General features: G+C 45.7%; 2 protein-coding genes across 2 annotated transcripts; both read left to right on the top strand.

Moving 5' to 3' along the window:
• LOC144935772 (uncharacterized) lies at positions 1 to 17,804 on the top strand. The gene is made up of 3 exons (XM_078862513.1): positions 1 to 576; positions 5,373 to 5,467; positions 17,651 to 17,804. Exons 1-3 carry the CDS (start codon positions 1 to 3, stop codon positions 17,802 to 17,804), a joined length of 825 nt encoding a protein of 274 aa, XP_078718639.1.
• Positions 17,311 to 25,501, top strand: LOC144935730 (XK-related protein 9-like). The gene is made up of 5 exons (XM_078862472.1): positions 17,311 to 17,519; positions 17,651 to 17,835; positions 19,766 to 20,144; positions 20,754 to 20,956; positions 23,621 to 25,501. Exons 3-5 carry the CDS (start codon positions 19,792 to 19,794, stop codon positions 24,451 to 24,453), a joined length of 1,389 nt encoding a protein of 462 aa, XP_078718598.1. The 5' UTR covers positions 17,311 to 17,519; positions 17,651 to 17,835; positions 19,766 to 19,791; the 3' UTR covers positions 24,454 to 25,501.
• The last annotated feature ends 262 nt before the right edge of the window (positions 25,502 to 25,763 follow it).

Here is a 25,763-nt window from a genome sequence, read left to right on the forward strand (position 1 = left end):
ATGTCCACGGGTTCCACAAGCGACACGGACGAGCTGCTGCACGATCTGGAAGGCCACGGGTCGCGACACGAGCGCGCGAAGAGCGACCCACGCCGCCCGGCCAGAGGAATGGCGACCATCGCTGTGGACGAATTGGACTTCACCTCCGAAGAGGGCAGCGGTTGCAGCCCCGGCAGCAGCAACAGCAGCAGCAGCAGAGGCAGCAGTAGCAGCAGTAAGGAGATGAGGCCGACGCGCCGACGCCGAGTCACGCAGGGTCGACGCAGAGGTCGAGGAGCAGGAGGCGGCGGTGGTTCTGCTGCTGCTGGTGGTGGTGGCCCTGGCGACGACGGAGCAGAGGGCCTCTCCGAGGGCAAACACGGACAACGCAATGCGGCCAACGCGAGGGAACGGGCCCGCATGCGGGTGCTCAGCAAGGCGTTCTCCAGACTCAAGACCACGCTTCCCTGGGTGCCCGCGGACACGAAGCTCTCCAAGCTGGACACGCTGCGCCTCGCCTCCAGCTACATCGGGCACCTGCGGCAGATCCTGGCCGACGAGACCTACCAGAACGGATTCGTGCACCCGGTCAACCTGGTGAGTGACTGCGTCAGATGTCTGCCCAGGGCGCCGATGCACTTTTTAAATCCTTTATATTAAGTTCACTTGCTTGCTTGCTTGCGCGCTTACGACCGTGCAAATCTTTCCGTCGTTTTTAACCCACTTCCCGTGATCCAATCGAGCTGACATTTTGCACACAGACTCGTTGTGCGTGACAATTTATTTTCGTGAAAAATGTTTTCCAAAATGTTCTACTTTTTGGGAATTTTTTTTTCATATTTAATTTAAAATACCAATGTGATAAAAATGAAACTCTTACTCAAGAAAAACAGAAATGAATAATAAAATAAAACCGATGCCACGCATATAAAGGATTTATAGTGAAAAACTTTGTTTTTACGGGTTTCTCTTATGGACATTTGCAGGCCAGTGCTGCGTACACATTGTACCGCACGGGAACAGCTGCAGGGTATTTAAATGGTTTAGTCGCTATATACATTTCGATAAGATAAGGTTGAAGTGTACGGGGAGCTTTTCAGTTTCTGAGGCTATTAATCGTCCTCTAAATCTAATCCGTATCTTTAATGTGGGTACGCCGCTACTTGACTCATCCAGGGACACCTCACAGAGTCTTCAGGACTCTTTTTTCGAGAGGTTCGTGCCACATTCGAATGTTTATCCAATACCGTGACTTCTTGTTTGGCGTCGTGCGGCAAAGAAGCGGAGTATCCGGGAAGAAAAGAATACTCACGACGTATTCGAGGGGGTGCCGCTCATGACTGCCGTGTATGCTGGCCACCACCTCGCAGCGCGCAACACGTGGCAAGCGTTGGTGTTCAGCCATGCAAGCGCTAACCAGACGCAACCCTACTGAGCTTCCCAAATGTGTCGATCAGGCGCATTTCGGGGTCAATGAGCCGTAGTAACTTGGTGCAGCTTTGCCCGATTGCCATCGGTTTCAGCGTCCCACTTTAAGCGTCGCAAATGTCTCGGCTCGCTAATGGGGAGGAGATGGTTTGTTTGTGTGTTTGTAAGTAGTTGGCACGAGACGTAAAGCGATCTATAAGTTAAGCCAGATCCTGCGCTATCTGTGTAACCAATCAACATCTGTGTCGTTATTTCAGAGGCCAAATTCTAACGTTTAGAATTTCAGATTTAGTTTGTTTGTTATACGCCTAGGCTGGGACAATACTGTACTCGTGGGGAAATGTGAGTCTTATCGCCCTTCTTTGACATCATTAGAATGTTCCGGTGAACTGTGTGAGATGGGTGCTGGGCGTGTTGGCGCACACTTACGAACCAGCGTTATCAACGCAAGGGTTAGTGGATCACGTAGAGACCAGTGGCACTTCCCAACCCTAGAACTGCGAGGTGGTCAGGAGATGGCAGCACATGAAGCCTATCCGTGGGCGGACCTTTTGAAGGGCATCGCATTCCTTTGCGTTGTGGGATTTCTCCGGGATCTCTGCTGCCCTTATGCACAGAAACAAACGCTCCTCAAAAGAGATGACAACGAACAAGTTGCAATGTCGTTAACCTCTTGCACAAGCTGCTTGAAACCCCGCAAAGCGTTCATTCCCCCGGCACCTCCGATTAGCACGGTTGGCTACGTAAAGGTGCCGAAGAAGTTCAACATACATACGTTAATTATTATTATTTATTATTATAATTATTATTTATCCGGCCATGAAAATGTGGAATTTCAAACACTCACCTAGTACCGCTTACGGAGATGAGGGCAGACCCATCGCTCGTTTGAGAAGGAAGATAAATATTCTTTGGTTCTTTCGGTAAAGTCACGTAGATTGAAAAATAATAAGAAAAAAAAGTGAATAATTTTTTTAAATAATAAAAACCACTAATGTAGACTGTAGACATTTTCACTGACCCGTCCCCGCAGTGGTGGTTGATTGGTCATACTTCACCACGCTGGTCAGTGCGGGTTGGTGAAGGCGAAGAGCCCAGAACCGGTTTCAGATGTCACACGCAACTGATGTTGGTCGTGGCCGGGCAATCATACTCAGCTCGCTAGGTTCATAGTGCAGTGCGCTAACCACTGCGCCACCGCTCCACCCGCGCTGTTCGAACGCACACCTTTCTAATATAGGACAGTCTTATAATTGGTGACGTGGTCAAATGGCAATGTAGGAGGCAACGGATCATGATATTACGCATGCAATCACGCAGAATGTGCATAAGTAGTCCTTAAGTAAAAAAATATATCTTTGTTTTTACAACCGAATGAATGTGCATATATAATTTCCGTAGCGCTGCGGCATGTACAGCTGTGCTGGTGAGTCTTACTTGAATGTGAAGGGTTTTTTTTTAAAACAATAGTCTTTGTGAATTATGCCAGAACGTTGATTTTTATTAGGCCAGAAAGAACGGTGATTTTAACTTTCAGCAATGGGGGAAATAAAGTCTGTTTTAATTATACGTTTGTACCGCCGTGTTTAGATAATTATTGTTGTGTGAGGTCGCTCAATCAGAAACTTGATAAGCGGTCAATGTCGATCCATTCTTTACTGGAGTTTTGTATTCAAATGATCACGTGGAGCAAACGTAGGCTATCTCAAAATAAAATCACTGCCAGTCGACATTTTCGCGAGCAATATTCATCCAAGTACAAAAACACGGTTAATAATACTCGTAACAATGAGAATGCATTACTGTAATGCTCGTACAAATCGGTTTATAATGTGAGTACAAAACGGCTTATTGGGAAGCATGAACGTTCATTCTGTGGAGAGTCACGAGGCAATGCTCGAATATGACGTGCATGCATATTGACGCTTTGTCGTATTAGGAGAGGTTGTTTTGGGGGTTGTATAGTATTTATATTCAGCCAAACGCTGCACGGCACTTGATGTGACTCAATCACTATCAATGCCAGCTATGGTCTATCCACTGCTGGATAAATGCCTCCCCAAATCTGCCGCCGTCTCTCAAGGTATTGCGATACAACGACCCACATGAGCGCCTGCACGCGTTCTCTCCTGTGAATGACACTCAGAAGACGTTCGTTTCGGTCACCGGTCATCACCTTCTCGACACTTTATTTGCTTAGCAGTCAGTATGATGTTTTTAACTTTGCGTATGTTAAAGGCCGCCGCAGTGGCGAGATGTTAACTACCTCGCCTGGTATACAGGAGGTCGTGGGTTCGATTCCCACGTCTGTATATGTGGAGTTTGAATGTTCTGCCCGTGGTCGTGTGGACTTCTCTCCGGGCCTTCCGGTTTTTACCTCCACATTTAGAAACACGCGTTTAGAATATTTGGTTGCAATACATTTCCACACGATAAGCCACTTCGTTGAGCTATAATTTGTGGCCAGGTCGCTTCTGAAAAATAGCTATAGAGCTGAGTGGGCCTTACCTGGTAAAATAAGCAATGATTGAATATATCGTTTAGTTTTTATATTCACGAATCCATGCGTTACTCTTCCACGTCTTTCAGTGTAATGCCAAGCACCCACCTTTCCATTATTACGTGTGCACTGTTCAACTTAAACATATACATACGTTCAACGAATTATTATCAGCATGAGTCAGTTATATGCATTTTTGTCTTCACGTTACACAACGTAGGCCTGCAATGGAGTCACAAACGTGCACACGTAAATATATATACAGAAAATACACAAAGTATCTTCCAAGAAAAAAAACATGTATTTTAAAAAATGATGTATTATTTGTAATCATATACTATTGGTAGGAAATATAAAATAAAACATAATGCGGCCTATTGACCTTTCAAACCGTAATGTGTCACATCAGCATGTGTTTAAGCAGACAAACTCCGAACTGGTTTCGACTTCTTGGGCTTCATCAGCAGGGGTATGGCCTGGTAAACAAACCGCTGTTTTATTGACACGTGTCATCGCAAAAGCCATCCGCTTAAGGCAGCTATGGAGCTGTCGTAAAACATTGGAATAATGAACATGCGTCTGTTGACAGATAAAGTGTGTTTATTTATGTACACGTCTTATCTGTTGTGCGCCATTACGTCGCATAATTATACTATACGGAAAATTTGCGTGGCATATTTGCATTGGTACACACACAGCACTTGAAACCCATCCATATGAGTTTGATTCCCGCCCACGGCTAACGTGATTGTCGAGTGATATCCGTCACGATTCCTAGGCTGCCCCCTCTAACTTCACTAAAACCTGCGCTGCCGACCAGCGAGGTGAAGTGTGGATCAGGAAACCTCTCCTGCCTTGATCCAGCAGTCAGTAGATATACGGAGGGCGCCGCGCACACTGCGCAGTGTGCCTGCACGATGCCAGGAGCGATATCGTACACGGCGACTGCTGAGCGATGTTTGCTTTGAAGCGGCTCTGTGTTTTGCGCCGAGTGCTCAGAGGTGAAGGTGCCAGAGGACCGCTGCGCGCAGCAGCGCGCGTAATTCTACACTTGGCGAATAAAATACTGCCCGAGTTAGTTTCACACAAGGTCACACCACTCTTGAAGTAACACACACACACACACTCTCGTTGGTGTAATAAAAGAAGTCCTCTTTAAAGTGAAAAGATCACGATGCACGTCGCAGTTTTTGTGGTCCGATAGGATTAGACCCTCCACGTGATATCTCTCACATCGCTGTGATGAGCAATGGGGAAGCAAGTCTGTAGGATGTGTGCATATATACGTGTACGGTGAAATATCGTCATCCAGCAGTGCATAGACCGTATACGATGTTGATGACGATGAGGCCAGTGTTCGGTCGTGTATACACCATATGTCATCGTTGTGAATATTAGGCGATTGCGTTAATGGCGATCTGGGGATGTCTTACCGCGTGCGTGCGCGTGCTCGTCTGATTCGCAGACGTGGCCCTTCCTGGCCGCTGCCAAGGGCGACTCCGAGCTGAAGGACGCCGGATCCGCTTCCCGCATGTGCGCCTCGCCCGTCTCCTCGCTCGCGTGAGTGGCTTCGCTCCTCTCCCAGGGGTCGCCACAAGACGAAGGGAGAGCGACTCCAGCATCAACATCATCATCGTCATCGTCGTCAGCAGCAGCAGCGGGAGCAATAGCAGCGGCAAGAGAAGCAGCAGCAGCCACAGGATCAGCAGCAGCAACAGCGGGAGCAATAGCAGCGGCAAGAGAAGCAGCAGCAACAGCAGCAGCTACAGGATCAGCAGCAGCAGCAACAGCAGCAGAGGAATAAAACATTGGCGCCTTCTGCAGGATTCACCAGTTTGTCCACGTGTCCCAGATGTTTTACTTTTTGGGGACGTCGGGGACCCATCGTTACTCATCGAGGTAGATTTCATCTTGACATGATGATGACGATGATGGCGATGATGATCAAGACTTTATCTTAATATGATGATGACTATAATCAAGATCATTCGATATTTTGACAATGATGGTCATGATGATGATGATGATTATTATGGCGGTTATGATCAAGATCTTCATCTTGACGAAGGTGGGCGCGATGACGGTAACGATGATCAAGATTTTAACCGTGAGATGACGATGACAATTGCGATGGTGATTACCAAGGCATCGCCGCCTATCACCACCGCACCACCATCACCACCACCACGATCATCGTTGTCAAAATCAAAGACAGCGATACGAACAGAGCATAGCTTTGAAAAACGATGCTTTGCGGGACGAAGCACTTAACGCATACGGTTTTTTAAATACAGCGTTGTATCTCTGCTGGCTTCATGCAGAGGAGAGTTTAGCGGTACGCTATGTTGCTAAAATGTATGCAAGAGTCAGTTTATATGCAGCAAACACTTGTGTATTATTGTTAGTTTTTTATACGTATCAATTACCATATCAGTATGATGTACATAATCATTATTCAATTTATAAGGCACCTTTCATCGAGTATCTCAAAGCTTTGTACAAGACACGGTAGCAAACACTCAGCGTAAAAAATAGCTAACGAAACAAAATATATATATCATGCTAAAATAATGCTGAACGCCATTATCTCAACCAACTAATAGTTGAATACAAGGAAGTGTCTAACTAAGTTTTCGGTCGTGTTTTACTCGGAGATCCTGGAGATGTCGCGGATTAGAGAGGGTCCCCAGAGTCCGGGGGCCAACCCCCAACGAGCCGAGAAGCCTCCACGAGCTGGGGACGCGGAGAAGATCCGCATCCCCACATCGTAGAGACCCTTGACGACACGTGGGTACAGCGTGTCCCTGATGTACAGGGTGATACAGATTTCTTGTGACCTCCCCCCCTCCCCCAAATTAATTAAAGCCTCACACTTTTTTTCCCTTTTGCATATTAATTTTTGTTTTAAATTTTTTCTAGGATTTTATATAGCGCTTTTTTTTAAAGCGCTTAACAATAGTTAGAAATTGTACATTAGCGTTGGCTAATGGTTGATAGGGTTTGAGTGTTGGGGAGTGGAAGGGATGGCAGGGAAGGATGATGATAGGGAAAGAGAGGTTAGGAAGGGAAAGGGAGAGGATGGTTAAAGTTTTAAGCACGAGGACAGGAAGTAGTAGAGGAATACGCTGAAATAAATATTCCTTAAAAGATGTATTTAGTTTCAGAGAATTTAATTGGGGCCACAAGACATCTGGACCACGCTGTAGGCTGGGGCGAGGTGGTTCAGAGCTTTGTAAGTTTGCCTGGTCCGTTCGGGTTCATACAACCTTCATATAACTTGGCGTGTCGCCATAATGCATTCAACAGAGGCTGTTAAACCCAATGTTTGCATTGCCTTTACTTATGAAAATGTGGATTTTTGTTCTTCATAAAGACAATATATATTGCATATGAGCCAGTGTCTGTAGATTTGTTTTTTTACGTTCGAGACCCATGCTTTGGTGAAGGCAACATATTGCGAATGGCAATCTCTGTGTTAAGCTTGGTATATACAGGGTGGCCTAAAAGTTAGGACACACGGGGTTATATTTAGTTTAACAAATAACAGGGTCATTTTAAAAAAATCAATGTTCAAACTCACTTGCAATAACATTAATTTATACAGGAATGATCTTTTGAGATGAATGTAGGACAGGTGTAATCTGTGAACATTCTTCAATTTGTCTCAATTCGTTCATGGTTCTTGGTCGAGTTTTGTAATCAATGAATTTGAGGTGACCCCACAGGAAGAAGAAGAAGAATCGATATTAAGAATGATAATATATACCATTTAACTTTAAATAATAAACAATTGAAATGTCTTAATGCCAGTGTTAAAATAAATTAAATAACCCTACATATCCTGACTTTTTGGGCCGCCAATCCATTTATAGTCAGCTCCACTAAACTAACAGCTAGACACTATCGAGAAAACAACATTTTATTTGAAAAACTCTACACGACTCCTACAAATCTAAATAGACGTTTTTAAAATATATATTAACAATGTCCTCTGTGAGATACGGAGCCGTCACCTACACAAGATTCAATCAGCTTTTGACAAGAGCGATATTCGGTATTAGTGGAGTGCCTATAAATGGATCGCCCTGTATGTACGAATTATTAATGACATGTATCACAGCATCTATACAACGCGTCGTGCCAGTGTGAGATTAAACGGGGTACGCATCTGAGCGCGCATGCTGTACAAGTCCTTCAAGCTTGTACATATACTCGTGTACAAAAGCAAAGGCGTAACTCGAATAATAATAATATGCCTTCGGTGATCGATTAACCTACGAAAGTGTCCTTTGCGAGTTGCTCACACCTCATCACTTGTGTTTGTATACGTCTGATGTTATGCTTTTTTTATTCAAATATGAATTGACACTTTCATCATCCCCTCTTTGTGTGTAGATTTCACAAACGACGATACGAAATAAAGGCGGGCCTGGCTTGTTTTGAGTTGCCTCTGTGTGACTGGTTATTTCGCGAACGCACTCACGTAACACACTCGCGTACCACGTGCTTTTTATCAATCTACATCGAAGATTGGAGGGGGGTGGTTGATTCGTTACGTTCAATGATACTTCCATTCGCACTGATCAGCGTGCAGATGATTGATCGAACAACCTTACCCCGAGAGCGACCGACACGCGGGGTGAGTAAGTGGAAGTGTTCATCCCGCAGTGGATTGGCAACATGCCGTCCGTATTATAGACAGCACTCGCGTATGATGGCAGCAATATGTCCGGGAGATGAATGCCGTCGTGGATATCTGCAAGCGACGAGAGGGCTTCAGGAGAGCGGAGAGTTCGCGTCGTTTTGCGATTCCTCCGCCGTTGGAGGAGCGCAAGACCACGGTGGGTTTACGACGTGGTCGGTAGTTTGGGCTGCATGGCCACAGTCGCACACGACCCCACACCCGTGGGTTGTCTTTAACGCTGTGTGTGTTCAATGCATGTGTTAAAAATAGGTTTTGGCAGTAAATGTACACGTTGTCCATACTCTTTGGTTCTTTCGGTAAAGTCACGTAGATATAAAATGAATAAATCACGACGTTTCGATCGCAACACAAGCGACCGTCTTCAGGTGAGAGAGAAAAAGCTACTGAGACAAGGTCTTGTGTAGGCCTGCGATGGGTGCAGCCTCAGGGTTGTCCTTCAAACATACTTTGCAAGCCACGGTCGCGATACGTGAAATGCAAAGTAATTGTAAAAAGTATACCGCGTAATGTGAAATATTGCACACGCACTCACGTACTACGCCGTATAGTTTCGTAAAAAAAAGAACCACATACGTTAATTTACGAACGTGCATAGTTCATAGTTCAACATGCATAGATGATCACGTTATATTTAGACGAGTAATTTGTGTCTTGCGAGTTTACCAATACAAATGCCGCTGGCTGATCACTTTGCAATGCGTTGGGAGCTGTTCCTAACGCGTCTGCTCTTCAACAGCGCAGCAGTGCCGTCAATCACGGGTAACCAGGCACATCAGATCCACAGCTTTATGTGTTCAGCATGCAAAGCCTTGCGGGGCAAAACTAAAAACAAATGTGCAGGGCCTTTCTGAAGCCCATCACTTCACCGAAGATCACGCCACGTGGTCTTTTCCGAGTGGGAGTGAGCGGGCAGACATCGTTTCCTTTACGATCGCTAATGCCCTCACATCTTGCGGGCATCAAGTAACATTTTAACGGGCACCACGTAGAGGCCGACCTAGGGACGTTCTACTCGATAGATATACGTGCACACGCAGAGGCAAAGATCGAACGTTTAAGAGCTTTGAGCCATTTGGAGCTAGTGCTGTTGGGGTACACCAATTAAGCCCCGGGGTTGTTGGTTGGGTCAGCATCATGCACGCTTGATCAATACTGTACAACGCCCGGCCGCCTTTGTCTTCCAAGTACAAGCGCTTTCAGCGAGCGCCAGGTGCTCGTTATTAAAGGACGTGTCGAGCTCGGGGAGGCTCACAACAGGATCAGGGATGAGGTTTCCACTGCATGTTCGTGGTCTGGAATCGACCCCGTGTCTCGTAGCGCAGTGCACTCAATTAGGACTCACAGCACACGGTAGGAAAACTCGTATGGAAAAACAAACATATATGAACATAATTATTTGAAGCTTTCGTGACTGCAGGAATCCATACTCTTTGGTTCTTTCGGTAAAGTCATGTAGGTAGAAAAAATAACAGATCACGACGTTTCGATCGCAACACAAGCAATCGTCATCAGGTGTGTTGCGATCGAAACGTAGTGATCTATTATTATTTGTTCTACCTACGTGACTTTACCGAAAGAACCAAAAAGTTAATGAACATAATGATACGTTTATTATAACTCCACTGTTAATGCATAAATCATGTAAATAGTGTTAGCGCATAATAGACATTGTTGTGGAGTTAGAATCCCGGCCACGGCTATGAGTCAACAGTGTGCTGTACTGTTTGTTGAACTTCTTTAGTACCGCACGTAGCCAAACGTGCTAATCGGAAGTGCGGGGGAAGGACAATAAACTGAACACAAAAAGCAGTTCTAAAGAAACGAGTTTTCAATGTAGACGATTTAAAAGTGAATAGTTCCGGCGGCTTCCTAATATCGGAACGAAGAGCGTTCCAGACGGCCATAGAAGCGCTCCTGAAAGCGCACGATGCAGTGCTCTAAAGAAGGCCCATTGCTTGATATAATCGCCGATTATATATATATTTTTTAAATTTTAAAACCGCGGTGTTATTGACCGAATGTGGGTGAGTTTGTTTGTACTCGTGCACCACTGCCAACGCAGCAGCAGCAGCACCGCCACCCACTAATTTGAGCGCGGACTGCAGGGATATCTGAGCCGTTCCTGGACCAAACCTCAACAAACCCACGAAGATCCACGCGGTGCAGCTACTGGAGGCTGCAACAACTCAAATGACGATACGGCGATGCAATTACAAAGTGATGAGAATTCATTACGATAGACATATGAGCAGTTAATGTAAACACGTCATGTTATGAATTTTCATATCAGTGCATCTTCTAATTATGCATTGACGACCGTCAACCCAGACTAATAGAAATTCTAATTATTTTCTGTAAAGGCTAGAGAGATATTACATTTAACATAAATACTGTATAGTCCACGTGCTTATAATTAGAAATAAAACTAACATATCGTGTTAAATACTTACAAGGTAGACGTTCCCTATCATTAGTGAATCAGGTCATTCGCCATCAGTGGAGTGTGACGCTACAGCCGAGAGAAAGCATACGAATCCCATTACCAGTTAGCAGTATATTTGTCTAAAAAAGTGCGGCACTGGATGTGCGGCTCGTAACGCTAAGAATCTCAAAACGTGTTTACCATACAGAAGGAATTTCTCAGTGATAAATGGAATACATTGATTATTTTTCTATCTACGTGACTTTACCGAATGACCCAAAGAGTATGAATGTAATAGAGTATGCATATTTTCCGTTGTAAGAACTTTCGGAAATTTTGATTCACAGGAATTTTATCAACCATCCATTTACTCAGAGACTATAATGTGCACGGTTTAAAAGGTTATCCTCTGGTATAGCACTTAAAGTTACAGTGAAACAAAAAATCTGCTATATCTTTTTAAAATAATCGAACACTTCGCTCACTCACTGGGAGTGAAAAGATAGTTACATAACACGTAACAGCACAACGCCGCAGATCCGACGGTCACATATCCGCCCTCATCTAAGAGTCACCCACACAGATTGGTGCAGAATTAGTGCATGGCGTAATTGTCATTATATACAGATGTTCACATTTCCGAACTTTTAATATATTAAAAAAATCGCCAGCGGTATAATCATCATGCCTTTCATTGTCAGCTTTGAACAATTCCTTCTGTGTAACAAAGCATCGGTTAACCGGCTAAACAACACGGTTATCGAATCGCGCGTGGAAGTAGATATACATGCACATTATGAATGTTTCAGTGAGTAAAATTAATTATGACAAAATGTTCATCCCTGGCAATCCACTGCCATATGACGGTATCCCATACACCTGGTCCATGAGTCATAGGTGCTGTTTGAGCATACTTCACCACGCTGTTCAGTGCGGGATAAGGGGCCGTCCATAAATGACGTCACGCACCTAGGGCAGGTCAGACATTTGTGACGATGTGTGACGAGGGGGGGGGGGTGGTTGAGAAATGCGCAACCTTAAATAAATATAGACAACACGTTCTACTTAATTAAATAGACTTTTTAATACATGTTTTCTCCTACAACATCAGAGTGCAGCGCCACATTAAATACGCACTACAATGACAATAGTTTAAAGCGATTTGAAGCATGTTTTATTTTTTTGGGGGGGGCGGGAGGGGGTAGAGCTTTGTGACGTCATATTTGATGGGGGGTCTGACTTTTTGTGACGTCGTGTGACGAAGGGGGGGGGGGGGTCAAAAATCGTCCAAAATAGCGTGACGTCAATTTATGGACGGCCCCTATTGTGCCCCCTAACAGGGGCCGGGCATGGCTCAGGCATCACTCGCCATGTACTGGTGTATGTTGTTGGTCGTGGTCGAAAATCGAACTCGGGTATCCTGGTTCTCAATGCTCCCTCTGCTGGTTCTAGATGAGCCCTGTGCTGGTTGAATAGGCGTCATGTCGCCTGCTGCTAAAGCAGTGGCTCTTCTTCTTAACCCGGGGGGGGGGGGGGGGGTGCACGCTGGACCCGCTGGGGGTGCGAGATGCCCTTTCTGGGGGTGCGAGACGTGGGCAGTTTGTTTTAGAAACGAAACGCAAAGCACGGGCACGTAAGTACAACTGCATTGTTTCATTAAACCTCCGCATTTATGAACATGACACATTTTTGACGAAGGGCTGCAGTAAAGGTGAAGAACCAATGTTCTAAATCACACCAAACCGCGACGTTCACCACCCCTCGACTGGCACACGGTGCGTGAACTGTCGAGGGGTTCCAAGTGATACCCGCAGCCGCTAGAGGGCGCTAAATGTAACAACGTGATCGGTGGCGGATTCAGTTTTATTTAAGTTTCATTTATTCGGTACGAGCTGTACTACCCGGCTTCGCCCGGGACTTGGATTCACCACACCCGGCCACCTTTGTCTCCCCAGTGGCGATGTTCACACACCACACCAGTTACTCGTTTGAGGCTGAGTCGACCTAGGGGAGGCCCAGGAGCGGTCGTTACTGGTGGTGGCCGTGAGCGGGAATCGAACTTGGGTCGGCGGGTTCGTAGCGCAGCGCGCTAACCGCTACACTACAATGCGTGACGCTTCCACACGCGCGGGTCACGTGACAGATGTGACGTCACAGCTCACTTGCCGTGCAAAAAATAACTGTATTATTGAGCCCCCCCCCCTCCAAAAAGGTGTATTTTTATAATGTTTGCACTGTGTACAGTCTGTAAAGTACCCACATGGCAAATTTCCAGTTTGTTGTATGTCGGGAAGTACGCTAAACATTTTGAACAGACACACACAATCACAAATTTGCCTTTTATATTCATGGAGATAAGCCTGTGAGCCATGCGGCTCTTGACTCGGGTGCAACCGCAACAAACAAAACTGTTGTACAGCAGCGTAAGACCTGCCCATTGTTCGTCTCAGCAGCACCTAAACCAGGGGTCGGCAACCAAAATAACAAGAAGAGCCATTTCTTTCCAATTCGGTACAAAATTCAGTATTTCAAGAGCCGCAATGCATCTATGTACATACGTACATATCGTCAAGAAGCAGCCCGTAAAGAGCCGCATGCGGCTCCGGAGCCGTAGGTTGCCGACCCCTGACCTAAACAAACCCAACGAGACACGCGCACTGCGGAGAATCACCGAGAAACAGCATTGCTTATTAACATCACAAGGGACAGTGTTAGCCACGAGAGACAGAGGGACAGTCGTATTGTTTCAGTCATAAAACTGTAAAGAGAAACAACGTTGTGTTTTTTGTTAAATATTTCACAATTCCAGGAGAATTCAAATCACGGCAATATCGCCAAACATCCATGCACCAAGAGCTACGACAATGGGGACTTGTCGCTCACTCGACACTCTCACGGCGACAGGGAAAGAAAGTTGGAATCTCGGGCGGCATCCGACGGTCAACATCGCCGCGCGGGTCGTGGGGGTCAATTGGGCCATGCGGCACCATCTCATTACTGGCGACGCCGGGCAGGGGGCCCATGGCAAACCAGGACACGTGAAACTCGACGAGAGAAATGAACAAAAGACAGCATCTGCGTGCTGTTCCAGTGGTTGAAGAAGGCTCGTTGTGGGTGCTGTTAACGATTATATTCTCCTTACGCTCTTCAAAGTCTTCAGGTGCTTTCATCATTCAGACGCTACATGATAATTATTGTGCAGGCTTGGGCAGGGATAATATTGTATTGGCAGCACGGATGGTCGGAGGAAAATGAATTCCAGACGTGCGGTGTTACTGTGCGGCAATATATGCAAACTCGTGGCTGCTTGCGTAACAGACTACAGTACTTTTCCGTGCCACTCGTCACTTATATTATGACATCAAGCAAACGCACTAACACAATGGGAAAAAAAACCTGCTACGATTATGATCAAAATGCAATTACTACCACTCATTGTACTGCACTTCTACGTTACCGCGTGAAGACGGGCCTTACCCGCCTTTACCAACCAGCAGCCCATGCAGCAGTTGATTGGGGAGCCCTTCGTTAACGCTCTGCTTGATTGCAGTCTTCATCGTATGGATGATGTTGACGTCGAGCCACGACGACGACGATGATGATGTCACATCGAAGTGGTTGAGCCAGGAGATTGCGTCAGGAGCCGCGGACTGGAGCAGCTGCGTGATGCCTCCTCCTGCTTAATTCGTGAATGGGACATCAAGGTCACTGCTCTGGGTGACCACACTAGCAGCCACGCATTTACACTAACCTCTGCTGCTGTAATTTCTTCTAATGCGAACTGCTGCAGCTCCTTAATATTAAAATGTCCCTCCCTTTATTACTGCTAATCCTACTTCCTCCCTTTATGACTACTAATCATACATAATACACGAGCATAATACGACTTTGAGACCTCCCCACCACCTACACATTCCACAAGTAGTGACTAAACCCATATCTGCTAAATTCCTCTGTTGATATGTAAATTCCTTTGTCAAGGCGCTCTCCTCCTCGAACCCAACTTATATATACGCTGCCAGGCTTGGCGGTGTTCATTCGGACGCTGTCTTTCCGACAGCCCTGTTCTTCACCTGAGGACGGCTGCTTGCGTTGTGGCCGAAACGTCGTGAGCATTTTATTGTATTATGTTTTATTTGTATTATTGTATTATTTCCCTTCTACGTGACTTTACCGAAAGAACCAAGAAGATGAATCCCTGCAGTCACGAAAGCTTTAAATCGAAATTCAGCCACGGAGAGTTTTTTTTTTAAATGTTCCATTTGTCCATCAAGCATTCGCATTTGCTGCCACATGCTTTGTGCCCGTGAGCCGTCGAGGGAGATGGAACCCAAGGGGAATCTTCTGCGTGCGTCGGGTCTTGTCCGAGGTCTCGGTGATGTCTTTGTGAACTCCACTCGTCAGGGAAACGCAACGTCTGGCGTCTACGGTATATCGAACATCTTCTTCCATTGAGATGAGCTTCACTGCACTTCAGTTTTATTTTCGCGTATTCTTGGCGGTGCTGCAATTTCCAAGGATGACGTCATACGGGCTCGCTCGCTTCGTCACTACACCCACTGCCCGGTGCTGTGCCGCCCTGAAAAATCACCCATCAAACTGCAACGCAGAAATTGTGTTCAAAGATAAAGATCCATATAGGCGGAGTTTGACTAAATTCCAGATTTGAAGCTTTCGTCACTGCAAGGATTCATACTCTTAGGTTTTTTCGGTAAAGTCACGGAGGGAAAAACATTTTTTAGAAATAAAATAATAAAGCATGACGTTTCGGAGACAACACAAGTCTCCGTTATCAGGTGGGACCGTCACAGCTAAATTGACTGTATCAAGTGAGGCGAAATTCCAAGAGACAAGCTCTTAAATACAAGTTAAGGGGGGAGGAGGGGGGAGGGGCTTATCTGAATGGAGTTTGACTTCTTCTGTTTGGCGGTGTGGCAAAGGGGGTTAGCTTTGTCCTTCGCATTAAGAATCGCGGGTGCATTTGAATAATCTAAAATAGTTAATCTAAATAGTAAACTACTGAAAATAAAATAGTGAAGGTGTTCAATTTGGGCGGGGGGGGGGGGTGCCCCAACGCCCCCCTCCCGCATAATCCACCCATGAAAAGATCCCCCGTATAGCCTTAACAGACTGTAGGGGCAAGTGCTGTTAGCGAGCACCTACGAAGGCCGGCACGGCACACGAGGGGCTGGGTGGCCAGCACCACGCCCGACCGCCTTTGTCTCCCCAGTGGCGATGTTTTAGACAACGCACCAGGTTACTCATTTGAGGCTGAGTTAACCCAGAGTTCCACGTTTGCGCACACAAAATGAATCGCTCTTATGGTGAAACGAAATCTCGATGGTCAGTTGTGTGCGCTCGAGGGAGCTCTGAAAGCCCACTCTAGAGAGGGTGTTTGGCCTACTCTTCCACGCGGGCCAGACGTCTTCGGTGAGGTGTGGTAGAGCACCCACACATTTACAAACTTTGCTGAGCGAACGACGTTCTTGTCGACACACATGAAACCCGCGTTTGCTGCTGCAATTGATCACTTTATACTATTATTACTACTACACGCTTTTATTTAACTCACTCTGTCTGTTGTTGTCATTCTTGTATCCTCAAATCTTGTAACTCAATTTTAACCCACTTCCCAATGTGGTATCGACTGCAAACTTGGTATACTTATGTCATACTGATGACAATACTATATTTTATCATAAAACATAAGAAATATATTTTTCAACATAATTTTTTAGATGCTATGTTTCGGCTTGGCTCTAATTGTCCACGGGTAACTGACATCGGCTGTAATTGGCCACGGCACCTTACGTTGTGGCAAGCTTCGGGGCCCCTTCCTGGAGTCGTGGAGTTCTTCCATCACTCGCACATTTCATAAAAGTGTGTTTTAAAAAAAGTTTTTAAAAAATATTGCTTCTAATCTCCCCAGGCGTCTCTAGCGACATCTGTTGACTGCGAGTTGTGTTCGCTTGGGCCACTCTTCACCCCTATGGGCCGACACCAGCAACAGCAAGCAGAATTTGGCAGCGCGTGCTGGTTGCGTGGTTTACAGTGAGGCATGTGTGCTCTGTGTGTGTACACGCCTGTGGCAAATCGAAACCACCGTGCTTCCTGATTTCCTCTGCCCTGGTTAAGTAACAGCAACTATCGCTCGCTTTAACACCCGCAGACGGTATTAGTATTTTTATAACAGCCATCATCATTTTCACGTGTGTATATGTGTATGTGCGCGTGTGTGTGTATGTGTGCGTGTCAACTACACGTGGGGAGCGGTGGTGCAGCGGTTAGCGCTACGTTGCGCTACGAACCCGGTCATCCGGGTTCCATTCCCGCTCACGGCCAACACCCAGTGACGATTGTCTGAACTGGTCCTGGGCCTCCCCTAGGTCGACTCAGCCTCAAAATAAGCACCTGGTTCGGTGTGTGTGTAAACATCGCCACTGGGGGAGACAAAGGCGGCCGTGCTTGGTGCTGGCCTTCCGGAGGTACTCGCTAACATCACTTGCCCCCACAGTCTGCTCAGGCTACACTGGTGGGGGTCTTTGTTTCGTGTAAACGATATTTGACGAACGTCAATGCGTGACCGGCGCTCAACTCTGTTTCGTTTTACCGACAGCGCCGAGCTCATCGCCACGTGCTACACACGAATGGTCCCCCATGGGACACGGAGCTCGGGACGTGTGGGGTGGACCGCTGTCGACATGAACTTGGGAGACGCAACGAAAGTGAACGTGGGGGAAGAAGATCGCGAGCTCGCCCAACGTCTCTGAAGACAAAAAAAAGATCTCGTCGAGAAAGAAGGTAGGGAGGAAGGGGTTTCCGAGCTTTTGTTCGGCTCCCATCGAGTACCCACAGCGAGCACGAGGTCATTCTGGGTACCGTGTCACGACCCCGTAGGGGTTGTTGAACCCCGTGTTCTTGTACGGGGAAATTTGAGTTGTTCGGATCCATATGGTGGAAACTATTTTGTTTTGGTCTATTTGTGTTTCTCCCTTGTGATGGGACGTTGTAGGATGAACGTTGAGATTATAAGGGCCACGGGGTGACCACTGAGGTCTTCATTGGTCTGTAATAAGTAGGCACCGATAAGGGGTTGACAGGTATGATGCGGTCAAACTATACGCTGTATATATATTTTGTCTACCTACGTGACTTTACCGAAAGAACCAAAGAGTATGGATTCCTGCAGTCACGAAAACTTCAAATCATTTCGATTCTTATTTTTAAACAAAAAGCCAACAAGTCATTTTAACCACATTTGTATTTACGTAACAGATGTGTTTTTTTTTAAAAGATGGATGTTAAATATTGCATGGGCAGACGAGATGCAGCATAATGTACATTTATTACGGACGGGGTATACACAACAAGAAAGTTAGCATAATTAGAGAGAGTCAAGTTGCATTTATTGGACACGTAATGGGAAACAAGAGACTGAATAATATCACGTCCTCGCTTGTAACAAATCATCGGTACAAGAACAATTGGATGCAGCTGAGAGCACTGGATGGCGAGTTCTTGTTATAGGCTACTGCGGAACCACAATCCATTGTTGTACTGCACTCCTGTGACCCCCCCCCCCCGTGTTCATCCACCAACCCGCTGTGACCTGCGTGGTGAAGTATGTTCAAACCAAGGCCGGAATTATAATAATATAATAAATATTCAAATATGCTCAAAATGTCCCCCCCAATTTCTTGCTATAAAATAGATTTCCGTTTTTATGATTGTGGTTATAGTTGTACTTTATTAATCCCTAATCTCTGCCATTACATACAATGAAACAAGAAAATGTAAAAAAGAAAAAACAGAGCAATGTTATACAATACACTATTAGACATTATTGTAATAAATAAATAAATAGTCCATCCTATGTGTTAGGCAGGAAATGGCAGGAAATTCGTTTTCAAATGTAGATTTTTTTTTCTGGGGGGAACCCCCAGACCCCCTGAAAGATTTGGTCCCCCCCAATGTTGACTCCATGGCTACGGCCTTGGTTCAAACCATCCATCCGCACGGCCAGCACACAATCCAAGGCCTTCTTCATGCAGCAGTGGATAGACAAAGATCTGTCCACGTGCATGTTGGTGAGGAAGTGTTCACCCTCTACGCAGCAATCTTTTATTCTGTGAGTTGTAATCCTACACGAGTATACTGTACGGCGTTGTAAGCAGAAGCGTTCCTCGTCAATACTGCTCCCCCAAAGTTGCACAATTCCGGTGTCTGATGTGCAGCGTGCAGGAGAGCTATTGAGGCAGTTGCCAATTAGACGAGAGAGTTGCTGATCGTTCGTTGCCTTTTGTTGAACTTCCTTCGCACCGTACGAAGACAACCGTGCTAATCGGAGGTGCGGGGAGAACGACAACAAATTAAAGACGAAAACAAAAGCATTTATCAGGATGTGAGTTTTCAATCTAGACTTTAAAAAAGTGCATGCCTCCAGTGGCTGCCTGATATCGACAATGCCCGCTGTGCATGATGGTCGCCCATCAACAACGTTTAGCAGGATCAAACCTGCTTAGCTTCTGAGATCTGTGATTTGGTCCTGTTCGGGTCCAGGCTCCAACCACTCATCTCTATAAAAATGAATATTCCCACTGTCTCAGTACAGCCTATTATAATGCTGCGGTTGCATTTAGACACTATACAAAAATTCAAAGTACATTGCATTACTATCACTGTGAGGCCTACGTTGTAATGCCCCCGCCCCCTCTCTCTCTCTCACCCCCAGCCACCCCAGCCACGTGGAGGTGCAGTATGGATCAGGGGCCCAGGAATGAGCAATGGACACGCTGCAGATTTGGAGTGGAATTAGCCACCACGGGGGTATCACTCGGAATGCTCGTTTTTGACATCTGCACGGACTTGCTTTTGGCCTGGAATTACCTGCACCAAGGGGAGGAACTGAATTTCGGCCTCACAATCTCCTTGATCATCCTTCCCAGCGTCGTCGTCCAGTTCTACAGCTACGCGTGGTTCGTGAGCGACAAGAACAATAAGAAAACGTGGTGGCTGCAGATGTGTGAGGAGGTGCCTGCCTTCCGTTGCGTCACCGGGAATAAGTGGATTCTCTCCGTTGTGCACGTGTTGCAGATGGGTTTGTTCATGAGGTACGGAGGTTGGTACACACAGGCACACCGGGTGGCCGTGATATTCCATGGCTGACAACAATGGTGTTCATTTAGTCAGCATTTTTTTTTTTACTATAGCCTTCCTAGAGTCGACAACGACCTGCGGAACTTCAGTTCAAGCCATTCCCTTAGTCAAGTCGACTAAAGAAGTGGAGAATTTAGTCCACTCTCAGTTATTTAATGTTGGTGAGATGAGTGCATATTCTCTGTCCCATCCCAATATAAAGTCGGCTAATCAGTTTAACACGTAGGCTTTCACAACCAATCCCCCCCCCCCCACATTGTGCAAGAGCGCAGAAGGGTGGTCAACACATCTACGCCTCTATATAAGAAACGAAACAGGAAGACTTCTCCACGAATCTGGCTGTCGTCTGATGAAGCTGGTTGTAATTACTGGCGAAACGTCGTACTCAGATTGTAAATGTTGTGGCTTGGCTCTCCAACACACCGGTGTGTTGAACTAGTAACGGATTGGCATGTTCTGTTTACGTGACAAACCTTACTAATTGGCTGTGTCGGTTGGTGGCGGGTTTAGCGACGCATTTGTAGTGAAGAATACCAGACACAGCAGCATTGCTTGTGTTGCAGGGCCCTTTGCCTCATCTATCTGGGCGTCAAGGCATATCGGAAGCACGCAGCTGACGGAACCTGGGATCTGCTGACACACTGGTGCAGCCACCAGGCTGACCTGACCATGCTGCGCCTGTTCGAGACCATGCTAGAGAGCACTCCCCAGCTCCTCCTGCAGGTGCACATCGTGCTGCTGACGCGTCAGCCCAACTCCATCCAGTGTGAGTCTCCGGCGAACGTCGAGAACGGCGTCCGTGAAATGTCTCGCGCCCATAATTCTGCTCTGCGTCGTGTGCCTAATGCTGCCATTGCCTGAACGAGCAGGGCACATTGGGCCGAAGTAACGAGGGCTTGGGGCAGGTCACAGAGTGGCAGAGGTTTCCCGCAATTCATGATCTGCCATTCCACTGATGGAATCATGAATTCCGCTCCTGGGGACATGGACATTCTATTGTATATGTAGTGAACATGACGGTGAATTATGTGCTATTCCTGGTACGTTCTACTACGTTCACTCTCCCAAGGAAGCAGAAACTACTCCATACAAAAATACACTTTTCGATTTAAAGCTTTCGTGACTGCAGGGATTCATCTTCTTGGTTCTTTCGGTAAAGTCACGTAGAAGGGAAATAATAAAATAAATTTTGTTTTACTTAATAAAATACAATTCTCACAACGTTTCGGCCACAACGCAAGCAGCTGTCCTCATTATTATTTCCCTTCTACGTGACTTTACCGAAAGAACCAAGAAGACAAAAATACACGTTCTTTTCTAAAGCCCTTAGTCAATCCACTGCTGGATGAAGGCCTCTTAACAACATTTTGGCATTGATCCACCGCTTGTTTGACTATACTTGATCACACTGGTGAGTGCCGGTTGGTGAAGTTGTGGGTTGGAGGGCGATGAGCGGTTCAGATGCTACTTGCTCCGTAGTACAGTGCGCTAACCACTACGCCACTGTACCTGCATTAACCTCCCAGAAAAGGTTTCCACCGCAGCCACATAATCACATTTGCGAAATCCACGTTTTGATGTCACGGCGCTGTTGTGAAATCCTCTCTCCCTGGCCCTCGCCTGGGATTAGATCGCGTTCGTGGAGCGGACTTGTGTGTTCTGTCCTTTCTGCATTGCACGGTAATGCTCCTGACGGCTCATGACCTGCAAACTATTTGCTGACGTGTAGCGTTTTCTTCCATTCCAATACAGCTACATCTGCTCTCTTCACGAAATGCATCTCAGAAATTTTGTCTGCTAGTTTATAAAAAAAACCGTTGCATATTTTTTTGTTGTACAACAGGGATGTTTTTAAAAAACTTTTTCTACCAAAATAACGATGACAGAAACGTCACATGACACTTGAAATACAGGTGTATCAATATGCATTCTCAATGGACTCGCCAGCATGTGTGCACGGGTGTGCTATTTGGACAGAAAAAAAACGTACCATATGTAACTTCCCAGAAAATGATGTGCATCCAGCACTCAAATCACTTGTGCACGTTAAATTGGAACTTGTATGGTGCGTGGACATGTAACATTGATATTGTTGAATTAAAATTTAATTCGGAATAGGTTTTACCCTTTCTGGCAATACAACAGTTGTGTTAATATGTTCAAACACCAAAGAGAAACCTTTCGCCAGCAATGAAGTCTACAGTAACGACACGTGTTTGTGGTGAACATGCAAACAAACATGCTCTGATAATAATTATATTGTCTTTGAAACTGATTGCCCTACACCAGCGACAGCTTTCTTTATGGCCCATGTCCCACCAAAGTCAGACCAGAGATTGCCAAAAGGCGAACAGCAAAAAGGCAATGCACGTATCAGAGCATTTATAGCTCGGGGTGAAAGCAATGTCATGGGATACCTTTATTGCCAACAACAAATTTGAGTAGATTAGACATTGGGCTGCAGTATTATGACATTGACATATGTAGCTCTGCTTCAACTGGCCTTCACAAATTATCCGAGCATAGCATAAACAGCTGATCATACACCAGAGGTATTCCTAGTGTTGAGTGTGACGAATGTTTTTAAAGGAGATATGAATTCTGTATTTCTAATCCTATTCAAAACCCTTTCCACGGACATAAACAGCATTTATTCGAGCAGACAATCGAATTGGAAGTTCAGCAAGCATGGTGAACTAAATGCATTAAATCCATAATAATGTGTTTTGTAAAGACTGATAAAAAAAATACTTGAATTATACAGTGCAACATGTATGTCCTGTATGTTGAACTTCTTTCGCACCATACATAGGCAACCGTGGTAATCGTAGATTGTGGTTGGATATAAACATAGGATATTAATGTATGTATGTTGAACTTCTTTCGTCACCGTACGTAACCAACCGCACTAATCGGAGGGGCAACTTAGCCTCGCTGCCGATGGCACCTGTTTCACGCATGGTAGTCTCCCCATCCAAGCGTGATCTAGGATGGGCCCTGGGCATTGACGTGGCCTAGCGGTGGCGCATTCACCGCTTTGTTGCAGAGATTCACGGTTCGATTCCAGTGGATGCCCTGGGTAAGACTGGGATCTATCAACCATGAACATATAGTGGACGTTAAAGATCCTGTGATGTCATTTGAAAGAGTAGGCCGTTGCGTGCCATAGTCACGGTGCCAAATTAGAATAATTTAAATGACTCAATTTGACTTTACGTGGCAATCATTGTCCCATGCTGTGAAAACTTGGCAAGTCCCTCCTGTAACAGTCACGGAGCTTTGCCGAGTAAGCAAGTGTCATGAGTAACGAAACACCGCTTAGCTGCTGAGCTTTGATGATATTGGGTGCATTCTGGGAGATATGGGCAAAGGCATGCTGGCTTATATGTATAAACAAACTAACCCTCTACTTGTGTGTGTCATTCTTCAGGTATCACTATAGTGGCGTCTTCAATAGCCATTGCCTGGACCTTGTTGGACTACCACATGACCTTGCGGAATTCTCTCGATAAGAAGGAAAAGCTGAAACTGTTAAGCTTAGCCTTCGTTGTGGTCTTATTGTCCAAGTACTTTTTGCTTGTATCCCAACTGCTCACACTCTGTCTCCTCACCCTGCTGTGGCCCTGGTATTACGTGGTTCCTGTCTGGGTGCTCATTTGGGTTTTGATGACCCTGACGGTTTATTTTCACAAGACTGAATTCATGAACACTGGCTTCCAAGAGTTTGTCTACCGCTGCACCGTCGGCTTCATTCTCATTTTTTCTTTCTTCAACGTAAGGGAAGATGCCACTCGGAGGAACGTGATTTGCTACTACTTATTCACGTGTTTAGAGATTGTTGTGGCTGTAGGTGAGACGACTTGGCGCCACATTAGCACACTGATGACCACTGAAATCTGGATGCTAGCGATAGTTATTTCCATCGTTGTGGGTTTTGTACTCGGGATTGGGTTCATGTGTTTGTACTACGGCTGCCTGCATCCCACAAGGGGAAAGTACGGAAAGGTCAGCGTGTCAAGGAGCTCCAAAAACAGTTCTGTCAGCTGTGTGGTGGCGTACGACGAGGTCGACACGGGCTGTTGGCCTGGAGCAACTGACACCCCCAATGGAACTAACTCGGCATCGCTTCAGCCCCCAACAAACGGACACGGCGGCGGTGAATTACAAACTAGCGAGACGGGAGTGGAGGCTGTCCAGCCGCAAGGTACAAGCACTGCCCGGTCACGATCCACTTCCAGACTAGAGCGCTGTATACGGCTGTAGTGAACTCCATAGTGATGATGATGAAGACGTAGTTGATATAACGATGCTGCGAACTCAACTTTGTGTTTCTCATTAAAAGCAGCTACGCAGTGCATTCCCTAGCCATGACATTGCTTGCACTATAGTGTGTAAAATGTAATGACGCGGTTGCAGAAGCTAGAACATTATTATTTCATCGCCTGTATACAGTTGCAGCTACTCAGTGTATTGCCTTGTTCTGAAAGTGCTTACACCATAGTGTGTAAAATACAATAACGTGGACACAGTAACTAGAACAGGTGATTATTTCATTACCATTACAGTATACAATTTTATATTGCTAAGGTATTGTGAAATTTGCTACATATTCTGGTCTACAGTCAATGCTCTGTAACTACTCGAAAGTCCTGCCTTTTTCAGATTTCACTGTTTCAATGAGGAGCTGTGTGCAATGAATGTGACCAGTGACTGAGCAATGTCTTGGCACTTAACAATTTATCCCCTTTGCGATTAGAGCGAAAGTGACGTTACTATCATCGGCGATAAATATGTTTCTGTTATATAGCAGATGATTCGAGGTTACATGGCTACAATGCAATTTTCAATTGGCAATGGCTTATCTTTACTTTCATCAGACCTGGGGTCGATTGTAATTCCAGTTACTGCAGCATAATTTGAAATCACTATATTGTGGCTGCGATTCGTGAAAGTAACACAATGCATTTTTTAAATTGACACCAGTTATGATCATGTTGGATTTAAGACATTCACACGAGTAACACGTTCATGCAGGCTCCTGTTGATACCGAGTATTATATTTAAAAACAACTCAATACATGAGTCCGCAACACTACCTTGAAAGGAAAAGGAAGTGTTATTCACAAATGTGTTGAGGTTTTATTGTGGTATTCGTGCTTGTGCACCAATGCAAACGAAGCAGTGTCATTAAATAATTCGCTACATTTAAAAACGCTTAATTGTAAGAATACATTTCAAACCTGTGGAGGGAATTTAGTATTTTTGTATTTGCTCATTTGACGTTCACACTTTTTTCCCGTAAAGTTAAGCGCTTAACCTTGTTCTACTGTTTGTTTAATAAGAAAAAAAAATAAAAGGCTTTCACAAACCCTTTGTTTGGAGGTTGTTCGACCATACCTCACCATGCTGTTCTGTGACGATTGCTGAAGGGGTGTGGAGACTCATGGACCAGTTCAGATATCCCTGGCCAAGCAATGCCAGCCACGACCAGGTATTCAACTCAGGACACCTGATTTGTAGCATCGTGCGCGAGCCACTGTGGCATGGCTCCACTCCGTTCAATAATTGCATTA

The sequence above is a fragment of the Lampetra fluviatilis genome, chromosome 14, assembly GCF_964198595.1.
Source record: "Lampetra fluviatilis chromosome 14, kcLamFluv1.1, whole genome shotgun sequence".
Lineage (NCBI taxonomy): Eukaryota > Metazoa > Chordata > Hyperoartia > Petromyzontiformes > Petromyzontidae > Lampetra > Lampetra fluviatilis.